Genomic DNA, 22,500 nt, shown 5'->3' with positions numbered 1-22,500 from the left:
TCAGTTAACAAAACAAAAAAACAAAACAACAACCACAAAATGTTTGCCTGTTAGAGGCTTATTGTCGCGGATTTAAAGGATCTTTTTTTCTTTAAAAATAGACAGACAGACAGACAGATAGTTTATTAAAGTCTCAAGGAACATTACATTCATTTGGGACACCACCCTCGCTAATATATGTCCCAAAAGAAACATTTACAAATCTGCATACTGCTGATTAAGTCAAAATACATTAATCTTAAGCCTTAACGTTGAAGGGAGATTCAGAAGAAAAGAAAAAACCCATCTCTGTTTTCATTATATAAATTTTTAGCTGATTAGTCAAATTTTTAGTTTTGCCGGTTAAAGAGTTATTATCAAGATTATCACGGATATACAAGACCGTATTTCTGTAAAAAAAGAAGAAAAAAAGAGATTATAATTGAAAATTACATTCATTTGGGATACCAACTCTCGCTAATATATGTCCCAAAAGAAACATTTACGAATCTGCGTAAGACAAAAGGCACTGATCTTAAATTGAAGTGAAACACAGATGGAAAAGAAAATATCTCCGTTTTAATTATATAAATTTTCGGCTGAGTAGTAAATTTTATTTTGATTCTTTGCCTGTTAAAGGCTTATTATCAGGGATTTACAGGCCCTTATTTGTTTAAAAATAAATTGTAATAGAACATTACATTCATTTGGGATACCAACCCTCGCTATTATATGTCCCAAAATTATTTAACTGAATCACGATGGAGGGAAATACATATCAACCTTTCTCAGAAAGTTTTATTGAATCATGGAACTCTATAAAAATTGAAGTTGAGACCAACTCCGTAACATCGCATTTGTGCGATATTTTAACTTGCAAACTCGCCGTTTTGTGTCGACCGAGTGTAAAGTAAATATTATGCTAGGCGCCGAACACGACAATTTCGTTGAATTTTAATTAGATATCTGACAAACAATCCAGTTTTTGGTTATTGTTGTTGTAAAAGAGAATTAAAATAACGATTTGTAAGTAGCAATATTACCAAGGTGAATATAGCTGGCAGATAATTCAAGCAGACACGAATGACGACTACCTATAAGCATCAGACTAATACAAATTTCGGTACATTAAAAAAATTCTTAAACCATAGTAAATACTAATATATAGAGAATATTTCATGTTTTTTTTGTCAGATATGATTTATATCTCATTGAGTGAAGTTTGCAATCAGTCTCACGAGTCGCGTTTGCGTGACGAGTGTGATATGATTGCAAACTTCACGAGTTTATGGTATGAGTGGTGTTTTCGCTCGTGTCAGTAGTCTAATCTTAACGTTTTGGTTTCCTTTTTGTGTTGTTTTTTTTTGTTGTTTTTTTAAAATCAAACATTAGAAAAGATGAATATAATAACTAGACCATTTCGTGTTTTTTTCCCTTCCGAATACGATTTTTATGTCAACTTGTGATGTGTGAAAACCATATTTGTGAATTGCTTCACGAAGTGGTCTTAGTATAAGATTAATTTACTACAAAATAATAATAATAATAATACAAAAATTCTGTCTTTAAAATTTTGACCTTTATGGGGTGGTCTAAGAACCGTGGTCATCGTTGGGTGAAGTTTAACTATACCACCTACCTATTAGCTTTGAAGTTCTAAATAAAACAGGAGCATGACGTAACCCAATGGTAAATTACACGCGTGATACACAGTCGATCTAAGATCGGGTAAGCGGGTTTCCTTTCTCGTTGTCTGTGTGGTCCTTAAACATATGATCGACGCCATATTACCGTAAATAAAAATGTGTCAAGTGCATCGTTAAGTAAAACATTTCTTCCTTTTAAATAAAACAGACTGAAGTGTTACCGGTACGTAACCAGGCGCAAAAATATGTATACGATTCATAACATTAATATTATGTAATTCGGTTGTGTCGATAAACAAGACTCGTCATCAATTTCAAATACATAAATAATAAATTAAGTTTGTTTTGTTTAACGACACCACTAGAGCACATTGATGTATTAATCATCGGCTCATCAATTTCAAATGTAATCTAAATATTATCGCAAAATAAAGATGTGTGTGTGTGTATGTGTGTGTGTATGTCTGTGTGTGTGTGTTGTGTGTGTATGTTGTGTGTGCGTGTTGTGTGTGTGTGTGTGATGTGTGTGTGATGCGTGCTGTGCGTGTGTATGTGTATGTGTGTGTGTATGTCTGTGTGTGTGTTGTGTATGTTGTGTGTGTATGTTGTGTGTGTGTGATGTGTGTGTGTGTGTGTGATGTGTGCTGTGCGTGTGTGTGTGTGTATGTGTGTGGATGGCACCTAAATCGGCGCCTGTTACTAAATACCGCAGTGACTGGGAGTATGCGTGTACTCGCTAAATCTCGCCAGATCCCGGACCAGCGGTGTGACAAACATGGTTTCAAAGTGTGTGCCCCACCGCGCACCTTACATTGGTTGGGTCATTCGCAGACAAGCTTTACGAAATGTGTGCAAATAAAACAAGCCATGTGTTGTGTTTAGATCAGCTTGCTGGAGACATGTTAAAATCACGACTCGTGTCGGCGCAGAAAAGCAGTCGAGACGGTGTAGGAGTCGATGTCGCCATGTTGTTTTCTCCGCTGTTGACCGAACGCTTAGCATTTCCGTTTAAAGTGGCTACATCGCTTTTAGTTTTATCTATAACAAATTTAGTTTAGATGACATAGGCAGATCCAGAAGGGTGGGGGTGCAAGGGGTGCTAAAATAGAAAACATATACTGGAAACTGCAACGACAGATTTCAGGGGCCAGGGCTTCTCGAATTTTTATAAAATCCACTAGCCATGGGATCAGTGATTTTAAAAATTTACTAACCACAATTTAAAATGCACTAGGCCTACTTTAAGTTAATACAATTTTACTAAATAATAGTAATAATCAGATATGTCACCTAAAGAGGGAGATAAGAGCTTAAAAACACTAACATTGGGGAGTTTGGGGTGGGGGCAGGATATTCATATTTTTTAAAAAGACTTAACTGCAACATTTGAAAAATGGTTTCACTAGCCGTCGGGCATGGTAATAGTAATTATTTACTGGCCCAACATTGAATATCACTAACCATGGGAGTGGGGCTACCATAATCTAGAAGCACTGGGGGCGTAGGATGGTCTGGTCGGGTTGGGGTGGAGGTTCGAATATGAATATAGCGGATTCATTTGTGTACATAAATAGCTTTATATTGCACTGTAAAACCTATGTTACCTTCAGCGGGGTAGGGTACGGTTGTCCAAACCCGCAACCCTCCCAACCTATTTCTGTGGGTTTAGTTATAGACATTTATGTTAGATTCAGAGAGAGAGAGAGAGAGAGAGAGAGAGAGAGAGAGAGAGAGAGAGAGAGAGAGAGAGAGAGAGAGAGAGAGAGAGAGAGAGAGAGGAGAGAGAGAGAGGAGAGGGAGAGAGGGGGGGAGGGAGGGGGGGGGGAGGGGGTGATGGAGGGGAGGGATGGGGGGGAGGGGGGGAGGAGGGAAGGGAGGGAGGGAGAGAGAGAGTTTGTGTGTGTTTCACAAAGAAATATTGCACAAAGACTTAATGTTGGCCAAAGTGCAACATTTCTTTTTGAATTTCCATCTTAGTGCCAAACAAAAGCCCAACGCCTATCGTCTAATGGCATGTTTCCACAAGGCACTTGTACGAATTTGAAACTAGTACCATGCTGACATATTACAATTAACCGTATGTTGAGTGATAAGTACGCACATGCAGCAACAACTGCGCATGCATTTCATCTTCATCGAAATTAACCATCTACACAAAGAATATTGCTACGTGTATTCTATGCAAAGTACCGGCCTCGGTGGCGTCGTGGTTAGCCATCGGTCTACAGGCTGGTAGGTACTGGGTTCGGATCCCAGTCGAGGCATGGGTTTTTTAATCCAGATACCGACTCCAAACCCTGAGTGAGTGCTCGACAAGGCTCAATGGGTAGGTGTAAACCACTTGCACCGACCAGTGATCCATAACTGGTTCAACAAAGGCCATGGTTTGTGCTATCCTGCCTGTGGGAAGCGCAAATAAAAGATCCCTTGCTGCCTGTCGTAAAAGAGTAGCCTATGTGGCGACAGCGGGTTTCCTCTCAAAATCTGTGTGGTCCTTAACCATATGTCTGACGCCATATAACCGTAAATAAAATGTGTTGAGTGCGTCGTTAAATAAAACATTTCTTTCTTTCTATGCAAAGTGGGTTTTTTCCCCATTATATTTGTTACTTTTATCACGAGAGAGAGAGAGAGAGAGAGAGAGAGAGAGAGAGAGAGAGAGAGAGAGAGAGAGAGAGAGAGAGAGAGAGAGAGAGAGAGAGAGAGAGAGAGAGAGGGAGGAAAGAGAGAGAGAGACAGAGAGACAGAGAGACAGAGACAGAAATAGTACCAACACTCTTTCTAACCACCCTCGCATTTATTAATTAATTTAATTTTTATTTTCAGAAAAATGGGATTGCGATATTCCCCAGTCTCCTCTGAATGGATTTATTGTTGGTACGGACTATAGTATTGGCGCCACAGTGCACGTGCGGTGTAATGACGGCTATTATCTTGTTGGTACGTCAGTGATGACGTGCTTAGCTGTTCCTGACCCATTCCATAAACACACGCAGTGGGACCCAGTTGAAAAACGAATATGTAAAAGTAAGTACATTTCTTGCATAACTAAATTGGAGAATGAAAGAATGAATGTTTACCGACACCCCAGCACAAACATAGAGATCGGCTATTGGGTGTCAAACAAGGTAAGTACATCACTATGATAACTATTGGACAAGACACTGAATGATTTGTGTTATTACGTGGCGATATCTTACATATGATGGGTATCGATTTCCAGACCCCTGATTAGCTGCTCCATGGTGTTAGTCTAGATGTCAAACCAAACCTCCCACTGAAATTAACACTACTGAAACTAATTTCTGTTTATATGATTATAAATTAGATACCATTTGAAACAACTTGTTGCAAGATAAATGGTGTCTTAACGGCCATTCGTGTAGTATAACTTATGTATAACGACAGTACTGCAATGTAATGTAAAACAGCACGAAGAAAAAGAGGCTATATTTACAACACGAATACATTGTAAGTTGTGGGAAAAACAATCGCATTGTCACCAGTATGATATTTAATTACCGTAATTTATATGCTAATAAATAAACAAAAAACATAACCACATACTGAAATAATAGGTGAACCACCGCTACCCTTTGATGGGCCCTTTTTAATGCGTTTAAAAAATGAATAATGTTCTCTTTGGGAGCTCATCTCATTTGCCTTTGGCAAATTCAAAGTTGTCCTTTTTAGAATTTTGTTACAAAAGTATGCCTGTTCTAGATCAGGGGCGGGACGTAGCCTAGTGGTGAAGCGCTCGCTTGATGCGCTGTCGGTTTGGTATCGATTCCCGTCGGTGGGCCCGTTGGGCTATTTCTCGTTCCAGTCAGTACACCACGACTGATATATCAAAGGCTGTGGTTATATGTTATCCTATCTGTGGGATGGTGCATATAAAGGATCCCTTGCTACTAATGGGAAAATGTAGCGGGTTTCCTCACATAAGACTAAATGTCAAAATTACCAAATGTTTGACATCCAATAACCGATGATTATTAAATCAATGTGCTCTAGTGGTGTCGTTAAACAAAACAAACTGTTTAACTGTCTCAGGTCAGACCACTAGCCATGTCAGAGACTGGACCTGGGATGCACGTGCCCGAACCTATTGTGGTATATGCAGTGTGCGATTTTGGTTAAAACAATTTAAGTGTCATAAGGTCTCCCAGTTTGCAAATCTTGAAAGCCCGCCACCAACCCAGCGAGCCCTGTCGTGTTTCTCCAGTAGAACAGAAGATACACTACATGTTTTGCATGAAACCATGGAAAAGATCGCTTTTCAAGACTGGTTTCCCAGGATTTTGAGATATATGTTGACTGTGTCATTTCGAAGAATCAATGTAATTTATACAAATACTGTTTACGAGCTATGTGGGCTCGTATGCTAGCCAATCTAGAGTCCTATATGATTTTTACGAGCCTCAGGCTCCTGGACTCTCCTCCAAATCGCACACTGTATACGGGCACGTTAATAGAGTTCCACGTCCACAAAATTCTGGATCCGCCCAAACCCCAAACATTTACAAGAAAATACGATTTACAAATGGGAATTAGAATGTAATGTTGACGTATTTCAGGTCGGACGCGCGAGGATCCTAATGTTAAAGAACTTCCACAGTATAAATATATACCGGAGCAAGAAGTGAAGGACGATTTCGCGCCCAAATACGGACATATTGGTTTCAAAAAGATCGACGAACAAAATACAGGTAAGGTATATGGGAGTACTGAGATTACAAAACATTTTTAGACAATGGTTTGTCTCATACCTGCATACATTGAAAACAGATGTCGTGCAGTGACATCAGAAATTGGTCGGGGTTGGGGACTAGCTATCCCCAGTGCCGGCTTTATAAGGGGCCAAAGGGCCCCAGACTAAGGACTTCCTTTATAAAAAATGTAATAATTATAAAATTAGTTCATTTTTTATTTGCCATGTAATTTAATGCCCTGGCTATCCCCTCACATTTATCTTTGGATGGCCTTAAACTAAATTTGGGAATCGGTTGGAATTTGATCATCGATCATGGCTTATAATCAGTTTGTATCAACCGATCAAGTTTTAATTATGCAATCAGTTAGAATTAGATGTATTGGTAACCGAGACAGAACCTACAAATCACTCATTTTATCTTTAATACCTATCCAGTATCAATTTCATAACGTAGATATAAAAACAAACACAGACTTCAGCGTATTATATTTATAGCAATGCCATTACCTAAACCGATACATTTTCAATTATAATCGATCATTGGAACATACCGTACTACTACATAAACGCATCTTTCAAGAATCTGGAGAACCAAATTGTATTTAAGATTACAATATGGAGCTGTTGTAATGGGACTTTTAAAGGACATTCCAGAGACTTTTTAACGATTGTAATTACGTGTTTCTGATCGTTCTAATATTGTACTAGGTTAAATTTAAGTTTATTTCCTAATTTTGTTTTCATACGTACGAAATTATTTGAAGACAAAATCCAGCTTGGGCTTGTCACAAATATTAAGACGACCAGAAACACATTGAATATACATACACTGGTATTCTAAAAAGAAAATATATTTAATATGTAAGTTTAATCGTAGAAATATTTTTTCTTACAATACAGCAAACTCTGGAATGTCCCTTTAAGTTAGTTGCCAATTTAAGATGTTTCCTATTAACTGGCTTGTTTTATCAACCAAAATTACATATTAAATACAGTTTCTTGTTCAGAATACAAGTCTATACACTGCATTTGTTTTTCATCATTCTGACGTTCTTAGTAGCTAAAACGTCATTTTATTTCCTAATACACCGTCAACCTGCTCTAGTAGCCACCTGTATTAAGCAGTGACCTGTTAGAAGACCATTTTTTATTGTCTCAGATCAGGTAATATAGTATAGACTGACCTGTATTAAGCAGCCACCTGTCTTAATATACCATTTTTAAATACTACCTTTGGTAGCTGCTTAACACAGTTTTGAATATATTGGGAGGAAAAAGGCATTTTGAGAGACTGCAAACATTAAGATGACCAGAAACACCTTGTACATGAACACTAAAAAGAAAATCAATGCGAATATTAATTTAGTTGTTCCTTTAAACTTTATTTGAAAATATTCAATTTGAATTCCATTAGGTTTTGTGCCTTTTAAAGTTTTAATGTCTTGTGAAAATTTTACGCCCATTTTGAAAGTCTATTTACAGATTTAAGTTTATCAAGAAAAATGAAAAACAACTCACATTTTGGTTGTTCCGTATACACTGTATAGATATTACAAATATTTATATACATATTAAAATGCTAGAGCTGTTAGTGGGAAGTTGATACAAGGTCATCCTCAAATTTATTTACGTTTTACAGGTACCCCGTGTTTTAAGAACAAGGGTGTATCCCCACCCAACAATAACATTAAATTTATCAAAAGGAAATATTTAAAGTAATGTTTCATTTATGGGTAAAACAGCTGTAACTGCTGAATGTTTTACACTTTCAACTAACTAGGGTTAGTACCTTTAATATGTCTATATAATGAGACTGAGACTAATCATTTTATTTCATTTGTACGAGGCTTCGTAAACTCCACTTGGTCTAGAACCTCGATGTTCAAATCTGACCCTGGCTTCGTAAACTTCACTTGGTCTAGAACCTCGATGTTCAAATCTGACCCTGGCTTCGTAAACTTCACTTGGTCTAGAACCTCGGTGTTCAAATCTGACCCTGGCTTCGTAAACTTCACTTGGTCTAGAACCTCGGTGTTCAAATCTGACCGTGGCTTCGTAAACTTCACTTGGTCTAGAACCTCAGTGTTCAGATCTGACCCTGGCTTCGTAAACTTCACTTGGTCTAGAACCTCGGTGTTCAAATCTGACCCTGGCTTCGCAAACTTCACTTGGTCTAGAACCTCGGTGTTCAAATCTGACCCTGGCCGTATCAGTGTATATCTGTGTACACTATCAGTAAAACATGTCCGTACTTATGTGTGCCACCACCATAACAACACTGGCTGCAGATAACAGAAGATGTTATCTCCACCGAGAGCACTTAGTCCTAAGCGTAGCTGAAACATGTTTGTATCTTTCAACATACGCGTGTTGATAACAATAATAATATGCCTCCAACCCCATCCCTGTCCAGGGTCCCGTTTTTTGAAGCGATCTTAGCGCTAAGACCACCTAGCTTAAGCGCATAAGATAGTTATGCACTAAAGGTGATTTTAGAATGATGATCATCTAGTTTAAGCGCATAAGGTAGTTAGGCACTGGGGCGTAGCCAGAGAGGAAAACAAAACGCCGAGGAAATCCCAGACCTGTAAAATAAATGTCAGTGTCATGGGTAAAATAAAATAAATCTGGGGAAATTCCAGACGAGACAAGCGCCACTTCTGCCTCATGCTGGCTACGCCATTGAGGCAATTTAAAAAAGTGTTCTTAGTGCCAAGAACGGGGCCCTGTCAGTAGCCTATACAAGACAAATATTTATAGGACCATATTTCTGTCGACCATTTCTAATCAGTTCATCTTTGTAATGGAAAGGGAGTACATGATTGTATTACTAGAATTTGTTAGGGGTGAAAAAGAAATGTTTTATTTAACGACGCATTCAACACATTTTATTTACGGTTATATGGCGTCAGACATATGGTTAAGGACCACATAGATTTTGAGAGGAAACCCGTTGTCGCCACTACATGGACTACTCTTTCCGATTAGCAGCAAGGGATCTTTTATTTGCGCTTCCCACTAGCAGGATAGCACAAACCATGGCCTTTGTTGAACCAGTTATGGATCACTGGTCGGTGCAAGTGGTTTACATCTACCCATTAAGCCTTGCGGAGCACTCACTCAGGGTTTGGAGTCGGTATCTGGATTAAAAATCCCATGCCTCGACTGGGATCCGAACCCAGTACCTAAACAGCCTGTAAACCGATGGCCTAACCACTACGCCACCGAGGCCGGTTTGTTAGGGGTAATATTAAATCTAAACATTATATAAATCGAAGCACATATCGACAGATGTATCGTGTTTAGGCCTACATGTGTCAAAATAATATTGTGATTGTACATGTATGCATTTGCATATTCAGTGTATACGCATACGCATACACGTACATACACATACGTTTGTGTGCGCGTGCATGTGTCCCAACCAGTGCTCCTCGAACTTGTTTGTCAAAGACTGGTTTCCTCAAAGACTATAATATGTCAGAAATACCACGTTTGACATCCAATTTGTTCCAGTGTGTAAATAAAACAAACTTTTAACGAAGTCAATCAATCATGGGACCCCAACCCTGACATTTTTACAACGGTAACTTTGAGATTATTGTTTAGGAATGCAAATTTATGTGTTTTTGTTTTTTTTACAGACTTTATTGTACCGGAAGGGCTACACGAGTTATGCGCCTTGCCTATGAAAATAGGAACATGCCGGGCGGCCTTCCCACGGTATTTCTTCAATATACATACGATGGAGTGTGAAATGTTTATTTATGGCGGTTGCGATGGAAATGATAATAATTTTGGAACGGAAGCAGAATGTCACCAGGCATGCGCAGTCGACAAGTCGTGATGATATGAAATTTTCAGACATTAAAAGAAAGAAAGAAAGAGAGACAGCGAGAGAAAGACCCAAATAAAGTTGGTGTATATATGGTTAATAAATATTAAATAATAGTCCACGAACTTCAGGGCGCTATCTAGCCTAAATAACGAAGGATGTGACGGGGTGAGGGGGTCACTTAAAAAAAAATCAAGGAACAATAGTAGAGCATCTCCAGCCAGACGAAAAGGGTACGTTTAAACCAGCAAAGCACTTTTTCGTATTTTTCTGGACGCAACTGCCACATTGCCCCTTGGCACTCCTGTCGGTATTGCCCTGGTGTTGTTACAGCAAAGCAAACTAAAAAGTAAAACGGGTGTCTTTGTGTGAAGGCTGTTATAGAAATGATCACAAGGGTAAGAAAGGGAAGTTTTTCAACTTCCTACAAAACAGGGATGGATACAAGATGTTTGTGGAAGGAAATGGTGGGAGGGAGGGGCAGGTAATGTGCTGACGGGAGTACTGGTTCTAAATACAAGCAACGGACAACAGGGTCAATTCTAGTGCAGTAAAATTCGCCACCAAAAAGGTGTGATGATGTTTTGGTAGTCGCCCTTAAAATAAAAAGGAATAATTTGGCAGTATTTACATTGGAGCGATTCCAACAGTTATGTCAGATGATTTCTGTTCCTTTGATCATTTCTAGAACAAACTTAACTTACCAAATGCACCTGTATATTTTATGTCATTAGGCCAGTATTTTTTTATTATTCGGTTTGCCGACGTAAATTTTGCTCAAATAATTTTTAAAAAGTCGTATTTTTTACTTTTGCCGACTTCCACAAATAGTTCTAAAGAAAAAAAAAGTTATCATTCTAGTCTATTGTGGCGCATTTCGTAAGGTAACAATGAAATAAAAAAAATCACCCCTACTGATACACCCCAAACAGGTTTTTTTTTTTTTTTTTTTTTCCCTTCCTCCTTCCTACCTTTGTGCACAAAAGTTCTTGTTCGTAAACCTAAAAATTAAAAAATACTGGCCTTAGATTTAAACTTATATGTTAGTATGATATTAAAGGCACTGGATTTAGTGATCCGAAAGTGCACAAAAATATTTTCGATTATTACATGGTTTCAGCAATTAAAGTACACATTATTTGGTTACATTATCAATTTTAGCAAATTCAGAATCTTTCGCTTCGTCCCGAAGAGCGTGGTTTGGAGGAAGGGTTGTAAAGGGCACTCACTAGACTGGTTTTTGTGCCTAACATTAGATGAATGTGATATGATAAAAGACGACGGTACCAGTCAAATTGCCACTGGTATATGTAATAACTCAAAATGCATTTTATATGAAACAGGAAAGGTACGTACTTCGAAAACTAGAGTCGGTGCCTTTAATTTGTCAACATAAAATTACAGATGTTATTTATTTAGTTCTTGGTCAACATGGAAGAAAATGTAGTGAAAATGTAAGTTTCCCTTTTCTTTCTATTTAGTATGTTATAAGGTTGTGGTGAACGCAAAGGTGGGGGAAATTACTTGAGAAAGCATGTTCGAGTATGCGTGTGCTGCGCGAACGTACTGCCGTTAATGGACGTCACGTTTAACTGTAATATAATTTTATGACTGAAATGACAAACAAATAATCATTTTGGATTTGTGTGTCTGTTTGTATAGATATGTGAATCTATTGTAAAAATTACATCATTAATCAAGAGAAAATCTAACGGGGCGTTCACAATTGTCACGGTTTTCACAAGCGTACAGATTACTTTTTTTTTTTTTTTAAATCCTTCATCCTTAAAGTATACATGTCATGAAAAATGTAAATTTTACAAGGGATATTCTTTTCGAAATTCTTTTTTCGTTTTAAACATACGATTTATGCACTTGTGAAAATACTAATTGTTGTGACACACAATCTTGCATTTATCAACATGTCTTTTCATCAGGCAGCTGTATAAAACCCAAATTAAAATAATAAAATGTTATCAGTAATTGCGGTTATACCCATTTTGCAAACTGAATCGAATTACGTTAATAATGGCAGTAAGCATTTAAAAAAAAACCCCAGCCTTAAATTGGAAATTCAGTGTTAAATATTTTCAGTCATGGATTTTAATACAGTAGAGTAAATCTTGTTGAATACTAGTAACACGCGAGCGTTTGTGTGAATTTAGAGATAACGACTATTGATAATGGATGTACTCATTTGTGCAAATAGACAGTTGAAAGTCGGTACTTCCTGTACGCAAATATGCAAAATGAAGAGTTAAATCTTATATGTAATGGCAGGGCTAGAAATGAAAAAAAAAATCTACATGCACCAGGTGCATGCTGAAAAAAAAGTTACATGCACCATTAAAATTCTGCATGCACCAAAAATAAGGCAACTTCGTTTTTTTTTTTTATACGAAGCTATTCGGAATTATTCGGCAATACCTATATTTATTTATTAACAGTACCGGAACGTTATACAGCTGCGTTTATTACTGATTCTTGATCAAATTTGAAAATTTCACCCAACGTAAACGCCTTACAGAAATCTATAATAGGCCTATTACAAAAACGTACGAATATTTGTGTTTTGTATTAAGCAAGTTATCAACTTTTTTACGCAATACACAGTACTTGAAAAATATTAGCATGCACCGCGTGCATCCAGTTTTAAAAGTTACATGCACACGAACAAATCAGCATGCACCGGTGCATGTACTAACACTGCATTTCGAGCCCTGAATGGACTTACGAAATTCAAAACGTTTGATGTTGCGTTCTGCCAAGAATTTATTATTATTATTATTTAAATGTTTTTAATTTAGCAAGTTATAGTTAACTAGTATCAATAACATCAGTAAAAACTGGAATTGTGTAAACTGTTAATATTATTTATATTGTCTGTACTCAAGTGTGCTAAGAATCAGTTATGCGGGATTCTGATATAAAGAGTGCTTTGTGAAAAGGCATAATATACTGAATAAGGGAGAGCAATGTATCTGTTTCAAAATTATTTAATTTATAAATATTAAACTGACGTGCCACACATGTGGTAATTCAATATACGGAACAGCGTATATATTATAACATGCACGGACAGTCGGTTCCTGTTTCATTGTTAAGCTTTAAAATATGTCACTGTCATATAGTGACACCGACTTTTCAAAAGTATTTGTCACTGTCATTCTAAGGGCCTTGAAGCATGAATGTTGACTCGAGGAAAACGTTTCAAAAACACTTCCTCCATTGATGTCTTTACTTGACAAACCGTCGGTCCTTCACAAATGCTGTACGGGTCCATGGGACCTATTTTCCTGAATACATACATACATACATACATACATACATACACACATACACACACATACAGACATACATACATACGTTTGAACTCACAGTTGGTCTGAATGTTGCTCTTTGTATGGCGATTGGAACACCTTGGCCATTTTTGGATCCTTCAGTATCAAATCTAGGCATATTCGAAACACCTTGGCTAAATTACAGATTCCGTGGTATGAAACCTCCAATGTATAAAGCGGAGTAATCTTCAAATCTTGTAGGTTTACTAGGAATGCTCCAATTGCTTTTGTGTATGTAGGAAGTCCGCATTACACACGTGCATATACCGTGCACAAATATTGCAGTAATAACAAAATATTATTTACTTTATATACTTTAGGGTTTAACCCCCCCCCCCCAAAAAAAAAAAAAAAAAAAAAAAAAAAAAACCCAATAAACAACAACAACCAAAAACTATTAAGTCACAAATACAGACGTTAAAATAATTCTTTGCTGCCTGGATTGTTAAATGTATTTTTTAAAAGTTATTCTCTATAATTCTTATTTTATGTTTCGTGAACTGAGACTCCGTGTCTCCGATTATTCTGCGCCAGAGATTTGATTCGTATAGTCCCAGAGTTTGCAGTGTGTGATCACAATGCTTTCTATAAATTGCGGCCTCGGTGGTGTCGTGGTTAAGCCATCGGACACAAGGGTTCGCAGCCCGGTACCGGCTCCCACCCAGAGCGAGTTTTAACGACTTAATGAGTAGGTGTAAGACCCTGTTCTCTCTCACTAACCACTAACAATTAACCCTCTGTCCTGGACAGACAGCCCAGATAGGTGAGGTGTGTATTCAGGACATCGTGCTTGAACCTTAATTGGATATAAGCACGAAAATAAATTGAAAATTAAATGAAATAGTTTAGTGCTAATATTTGGCTAAGATTTAAGCACATTGTCCTAAACATGAACGTCAAGTACCTGGGTAGTCTGAGACATCTATTACTAGGATAAAATGAGAAGAAACTCACTGCTACTCGCACAGAACTAAAACGATGACCTTGTGGAATTCGTACCGGAACCGGAACTCTGTTGCACGCAGCCACAACACATACTATTAAAGACACCAGAAGGTCATGCCTGATAACGTTTCACTTGTTTTGTAAACAGAATGATAATGTATCATATATAGAAGAGGATGGACGTTTAGAATGTGTTGTAGGTAACATTTACGCATTTTGTGGAGATTTTTCTTCAACGTTTGTGATTACAATGTTCACTGTATACAGCCTAGCAATTATCCAGGGACAATGTTGCAATAATATGTTTGTATACAAATGTTGGTGTTTACTGTGTGTTTATAAATTTTTGGGGTATAAATTTGAAGCATTTATAACATAAAACAAAATCCTTTTTAATTAATATTAATTTATAACCAATTTAAATAAATAACAGCAACTGAAACAAAAAGCGCAAAAGGGACCCCCCCAAAAAAACCCCCACAAAAAAAACAAAAAAAAAACAACGATAAAAAAATGTATCTCAGGTACAAAATCGGAAACTTGTTATAACTATTCTTGGAATAAACTTATGATGGTCGCGTAGTGAGCTAGGATTTATGAGACAATATTTTATAGTATGGTAGTAGTTATATAGTTTTATTTTCACTTGTATTAAAAAGATTTTCCTGACTTTGAAATAATTTTATGAAATTTTTGGTTAATAGATTATTTTGACGAATAAAATTACTTACTAATTACATTGTTTTCTATAGAATGTCAAATTTCAATGAATTTCTATTAGTCCTATTTTTACTAGCTAAAACTGGATTTTATCTCCCTATAATTCTGTAGTTTTAAAGAAAAGAAGAAAGAAAAATCCCAACAAAACATAAAACACCTAACGTTAGGATGACCATAAACACACTGAGTATAGAGACACCGATAATATTGAAAATATAATTACTGTGTAGGCCGAATTTGAAATGTTAAAACAACTGTGTTAGTCGGAAATATTTTACATTGGCTACAATCAGAACTGTCAATTTATATTATAGCTAATCCGTCTGATTTCAATTTTAGATTTATTTTGGTGCTTATCTCCTACCAATTATAGCTAATCCGTCTGATTTCAATTTTACCTCTACCGCCATCTCGCAATAGAAGTCCTTTATTTCGATAGTTTTGCATTATATAAAGTTATCTGAATGTTGTTTTTGTCACACATTTTCTTCTGTAATTTATGTGATACATACGTTAAGTACACAATAAACACCATGTTGCTGACTGTATGAAAGTTGTAATACGTTAAGTACACAATAAACACCATGTTGCTGACTGTATGAAAGTTGTAATACGTTAAGTACACAATAAACACCATGTTGCTGACTGTATGAAAGTTGTTTGACGTGCATTTTGATCGTCTTTTGTTCTCTCCTGTTATACCGCTGGCATATCTTAAATTATTAATTGAGCATTGTTAATTTGAATTTATTATACAGCAGTTGTAATAAAAAAAAAACCCAGCGATTATTTTTAACCGGTTGCTAGCATAGGTGTAAGAAGTAAAGGCTTACTCTTTCCCTTCTCGATGAATTCCTATTTTAAATGACAAAAAAATGTATTTGCGATATCAAACAGCCTGGAATTGTTCCAAAATAGTTTTCTATAAACGTAGGGGTTATTTTATATGTAGGGAATGCAAGTGAAATTTATGTGTGTGGCGGTTTTGGGAAGTGGGTATAAGCACATGCTTTTTGCTTTAAATATAGAGTAGTGCATAAAGTAAATAGCTTGTGCCTCAAGTTGTGTGTGTGTTTGTGAGTGGTGGGGGGGGGGGGGGGGGTGACAAACCCCGCCAGGTTCCGACAAGCCTGAGATGTATGTGTTTTGTGAGTGGGTTAAGCGACAACTGTTTTGCCCTTAAAGCATTCCATGCAATTAAGCCACCTTCGTTGTCAATGAAAATGGTTATACTCGTAATGTCCATAACATTCGACGCCCTGTACGCCTATGCTAGCAACTCCTTTTTGAAAGAACTTAAAAAATTAATAGCCCATTGACTGACATCCTGAGCTATTAGGACTGTTTCAGAATTGACCACAGGGGTTGGGGCAGGAAGGATAATTTGTTTTATATACCCCCTACTCCCAAAAGTATAATTTTATTTAAACCAAATATGAATATAGGGTAAACATTGCGGCTAATCCTCAAGTCACAAATCAATAATAATAATCATTATGCTGTCTCACTCCCCTGCCATTTGATCAATTCTGGAATAACCTTTCTTATAAATTTAGAATACACTTTACTAACAAATTTGAGATACTCGATACTGTATCATTGCGTTGAAATCGGTGTTGTGGATGCTTCAGTAAATATGTTTGTTGAATGTTTGTAAATATTTGTACATATAATTATAATAAATCAAAATAACGCAATAAGAATTATTTCCTTGGTGCCAAAATGCGTATATTTGTGTGTGAAATTCATATCAAAATTGATTTATTATTATCATTATTATATATGATTATTATATTTTGTTTTATTACGTTTGAAATGTTGTGGTGCATCTTGCAGAGCGGGTTGTGAATGCGACGTGTAGAGGTATATTCAATAAAGAACTTATATATTGCAATCATACTCTGTTTAAAATAATTACTATATTTTCATAAATAATAAAAATGTTATTGTTTGTATATTATTTTAGTTTTTTGTTGTGTTTATTACTGCTGTTCTGTGACTACCGGAAGTGTCATTACTACAGCTGTTCTTGACTACCGGAAGTGGCATTACTACAGCTGTTTTGTGACTACCGGAAGTGGCATTACTACAGCTCTTCTGTGACTACCGGAAGTGACATTACTACAGCTGTTCTGTGACTACCGGAAGTGGCATTACTATAGCGGTTCTGTCACTACCAGAAGTGGCATTACTAATAATGTGACGACCGGCCTCGATGGCGTCGTGGTTAGGCCATCGGTCTACAGGCTGGTAGGTACTTGGTTCGGATCCCAGTCGAGGCATGGGATTTTTAATCCAGATACCGACTCCAAACCCTGAGTGAGGGCTCCGCAAGGCTCAATGGGTAGGTGTAAACCACTTACACCGACCAGTGATCCATAACTGGTTCAACAAAGGCTATGGTTTGTGCTATCCTGCCTGTGGGAAGCGCAAATAAAAGATCCCTTGCTGCCTGTCGTAAAAGAGTAGCATATGTGGCGACAGCGGGTTTCCTCTAAAAAACGGTCAGAATGACCATATGTTTGACGTCCAATAGCCGATGATAAGATAAAAAACCAACGTGCTCTAGTGGCGTCGTTAAATAAAACAAACTTTAGGTTTTTTTCTTAATGTGACGAAGAATATGACACCGTTACGTGACTTTTATGTGTCCACATACTGGCATTTCACGTGCATTGCATGCAGCATGATTGAGCATGTAGTGAACGCATTTCATGTGTAACGAGAACAAAAACCGGATTAAAACCCAGACAAAAGTACCAATCAATGGCTTCCTCTCATAAAAATATCTGTTTTGCGTTTTCGTTGTGTGTCGGTATATATATATATATATATATATATATATATATATATATAACACATATATGACATCTCTCTTTATATCATTACACCGCACGTGCACTGTGGCGCCAATACTATAATCCGTGCCAACAATAAATCCATTCAGAAGAGATTGTGGAATATCGCAATCCCATTTCTCTCTCTCTCTCTCTCTCTCTCTCTCTCTCTCTCTCTCTCTCTCTCTCTCTCTCTCTCTCTCTCTCTCTGTATCTCTGTCTCTCATAGTTTACCATGTACTGAGATGTCATTACTTCCCCTGTTCCACATTCACTGTCACCTGTTTTAGATCAGGGCCAATGAGTCGAGGTATACTCGTACTTGATCAACGATAAACGTCGCCAGATTTATATATATATATATATATATATATATATATATATATATATATATATATATATATCTGAAACACGAATAGGCAGATAAGTGAATAGCAGCAGTAGCAGATAAGTGAAACGGCTTGTTAGCAGATTCTTGGTCAGGCCTTGTTGATATTTTATATTTTATTGCACTAAATGTCAACGACAAAACCATGAACATTCTCAAAATCGTATCTGCACTAAGCAGTCAAAAAGATGTTTTGGCCACATCCATGAACTCATACCAGTTGTGGAGTACTGGCTGGAACGAGAAGTAGCCCAATGGGGCCACCGACGGGGATCGACGGGGATCGACCCTAAACCGACCGTATCTCTGAAGACTGTCATGTATCAGTGGCGGATCCAGCGTGAAATGGAGGCTGCGAAGCTGGTGATGGAGAAGAAAGTGGGGGTGTTTTGTGCGATTATTTTAATATTGTCATAACTGACAGAGACGGATGCAGGATTTCTCAAGGTTGTGGGTGCAACGCTTAAAAGAGGCATCTACAGTATACAAAAGTAAACTAACATTGTATTATCTGCATAGTAATCATCCACGGAAATATTAAGCTCAACAATGTAAACATGTTTCCGCTAAAAAGCAATAAATGCATTATTTTAATCCGCTAAACACTGGATTTTTTGGGACTCATCCAATGTCGGGGGTGGGGTGGTGGTGGTGGGTGCCCTTCCAATACCATCCTCTTGGATCCATGCTTGCAGGCCTTGGGGAGCAGTTCTTAAATTGATACAACAAACTGGATTGAACTGAATTGAATTAACCTAGCGAACATTTCGTGTATTCTTTATTAATATGTATTGGCGTAGCGGGAAGGGTGGGGGCGTGTGTGTTTGTGCATGGGGGCAATGCTCGCCAATCACCCCTCCTCCCCCCAACATCTCATAACACGACTCACTGACAGTGTGGGTTTCTCCTCCACAATATAAAATACTGGTTACGCCAACCCCACCTCCTGCTTCATCGGCCCTTATAAAGAAACAGCCCATTGGGCTATTTCTCGCTCCAGCCAGTGCACCACGACTGGTACATCAAAGGCCGTGGTATGTGCTATCCTGTCTATGGGATGGTGCATATAAAATATCCCTTGCTGCTAATCGAAAAAGAGTAGCCTATGAAGTGGCGACAGCGGGTTTCCTCCCTCAATATCTGCGTGGTCCTTAACCATATGTCCGACGCCATATAACCGTAAATAAAATATGCTGAGTGCGGCGTTAAATAAAACATTTCCTTCCTTCCTTATAAAGAAATAATTAAACAATACAAACAAACGAACAAACAAACAAACACTCAAACAAACAATCACTTACCTCTATGGATATATCCGCCCAACATTTGCAGGAAATATTGGAACAGAACAGCACACTAGTTAGTTGTCATCATTAGGTAGTATTAGATCCATGCACAGATATTTTATATTTATACACATTTAAAATAAATATTATGATTATAAATGTCAAATAGCAATCTTTTTGCACATTTCTGAAGTTTAACTATATTCAGACGAATGTGTGTAGTATCGCTTTGACATCAATAAGCATATTAATTAAAACGTCAACGCATTGTTGACGTCACGTCAAAGGAATGTTGAAGTTTTTATGCTAACGGCTTCGGCAATTTTCGAAACTTAAAGGGACATTCCTGAATTTGCTCCACTGTTTAAGATGTTATCGACTAACAAAGACGTTTTAACTATTGTAATTACATATCAAATATATTTTCTGCGTAAAATATCAGTGGCTGTATATTAAACGTGTTTCTGATCGTTCTAATATTTGTACTAGGTTAAATTTCATTTTATTTTCAAAATTATATTTTTTTCGTACGTACGAAATTATTTGTAGACAAAATCCAGTTTGGGATTCTGACAAATATTAAAACGACCAAAAACACATTGAATGTACAGACACTGATATTATAAACCAGAAAATATATTTAATATGTAAGTTTAATCGTAGAAATATTTTATTAGTCGGAAACATCTTACAATGCAGCAAAGTCAGGAATGTCCCTTTAACGGGAAATGTCCAAATACCATTGAAATACGCACCTCCAGCACCCTCCGACTGGATCCGCGCCTGACAGGGAATAAAGATAGCTCGGAACTATGTACAGCAATAAATAATACACTGTCCGTCACTGGCAGGATTGATGATGCAAAAAAATATTAAGGACATAAAAATATTCGTGCATTAAAATAGGAGCCAGTCCTTTGTGAAATTCAAAATAGTCTATTTACTACGCCTTCGATCATCACACCCGTCACTCAACGGCCGCAAGAACCGTGGTCTAACTAAACGAATCTCTCGTAAAAGGATGAGGTAACTATAACTTGGAAGGTGCTAATAATAGTAAATACAATTATTGGGATGTACTTTTATTTTTTGGCTGGGATAAGGGTATTTAATTCACGGTAAACTAGTTACATTTCACAAGAAAAAAACATATTTTGGTCATTATGCTGCTCTAAATGAATGTACCATACAAGGACAGACCCTAGTTTCAACCCGTGAAAATTAACACTAAGTTTAGTTAATTTACAAACCTGCAACACATTTGGATAAAGTTACAATTGAGTGAAACATGAGTCTGTGACTTTGAAATGGTGAAATACCTTCTAAAAATAGACTAAAACTCGACTCCATAACTTTTACTTCTCAGACGCACGTGCGTTTTAAAAAATATTAGAAATGCATTTTGTGATATTAAAAACACCAGGATGACCAAAAACACTTCGAATGTACGGAAATTGATAATCTAAACAATATGTGTTAGTGTTTAAAAACTAGGGTATGTCCCTTTAAAACTACAGTCTCGGGATCTATATATATTATTTAACCACTTACAATGAACCAGGCTTTTCGTCTACATTGACGAGAGTCTATTGTTTATTATGAAATATATAAGAAAACAAAAGTAGATTTAGCATAATTGAAAGAGTTTTTTTTCTTTCTTATATTTTATTGTCCCCAGAAATATTTGGCAGTGTCAGGGTTGAGGAGCCATGTTCATATTTAAAACATACTGCATTAAAAAAAACTTTCTCATCCACTCACCTACTCACCCCCCCCCCCCCCCCCCACCCCCAATATTCATGTAATCAGTTTTCAGTTTTTCGATAATTTTAAAGCAGAATAAAACTTTGAATTTCTAATTTGTTTTTAATTGAAAGAGGTTTCCTAACTTAGATGTTTGCTCAGTTTGTTGAACATTAAATGTAGCTGCTGTGCAACATGAATGAAAACTATTTAGGGGTCACAGCAGGCTTGTGACTCTTAGCTTTCTCCAAAGGAGGGGTAACCCTGTAACCGCACCATTGGATCCGCACCTGTCGCCCAAAGGAGGAATGCCACTTTTCATGACAGTACACCCTTTCTACTTTGGACATGCACTTGCGAATCACGGCCCAAACAGTGATGATGCCAGGTGTTCCCGAAAGATTCGTATATCCTGATCCATCGATGGCACCCGCCATATGCACAGCCAAATCGTTTTTGGTATTATCACTATTTTTAAGTGTCTAATAGCAGCAACAGCAGCAGTAGCAGCAACAACAAAACCACAATCAATTTAAAATACGTAATCTGTTGGTATTTACAATTGGTTTGTGTGTAATTTCCTAATACATACATGATAAATTTATAATAACAAAATGAATGAGAGAGAGAGAGAGAGAGAGAGAGAGAGAGAGAGAGAGAGAGAGAGAGAGAGAGAGAGAGAGAGAGAGAGAGAGAGAGAGAGAGAGAGAGAGAGAGAGAGACACAGAATTATTAAACAATATCTATTCCACTAGTCTCGGTTCAAATTGCTATGTACACAATGAACAAACAGCCTTTGTTTCAACATGCCCACACTCGTCCCAAAATCATTTAGGGCAAAAACTTTAAAAGACTGAGTTCCCAAACTTCACAAAACTAATACGTCTTGTGTCTAAACCATGTTTGGATAAAAAAGAAAAAAATGTTGACGCACAAGGGACCAGGAAATGTTTCATTTAACGACGCATCGTATTTACGATTATATTGCGTCAAGACATATGGTTAAGGACTACACAGATATTGAGAGAGAAAACCCGCTGTCGCCACTAAATGAGCTACTCTTTTC

General features: G+C 37.2%; 1 protein-coding gene across 1 annotated transcript in view; it reads left to right on the top strand.

Annotated features, from left to right (window-relative positions):
• The window catches only part of LOC121375695, a 28,386-nt gene extending 17,320 nt beyond the window's left edge, over positions 1-11,066 (top strand). The window contains exons 2-4 of the mRNA XM_041503286.1: positions 4,452-4,652; positions 6,203-6,334; positions 9,984-11,066. Of these exons, the coding sequence (XP_041359220.1) occupies positions 4,452-4,652; positions 6,203-6,334; positions 9,984-10,186 (536 nt within the window). The 3' untranslated portion in view covers positions 10,187-11,066. The remainder of the gene's footprint in view (positions 1-4,451; positions 4,653-6,202; positions 6,335-9,983) is intronic.
• The last annotated feature ends 11,434 nt before the right edge of the window (positions 11,067-22,500 follow it).

The sequence above is a fragment of the Gigantopelta aegis genome, chromosome 6 (assembly GCF_016097555.1).
Source record: "Gigantopelta aegis isolate Gae_Host chromosome 6, Gae_host_genome, whole genome shotgun sequence".
NCBI classification, from domain to species: domain Eukaryota; kingdom Metazoa; phylum Mollusca; class Gastropoda; order Neomphalida; family Peltospiridae; genus Gigantopelta; species Gigantopelta aegis.
The sequence above is the reverse complement of the archived record's forward strand: the minus strand, read 5'-3'. Positions and strand labels throughout refer to the sequence as shown.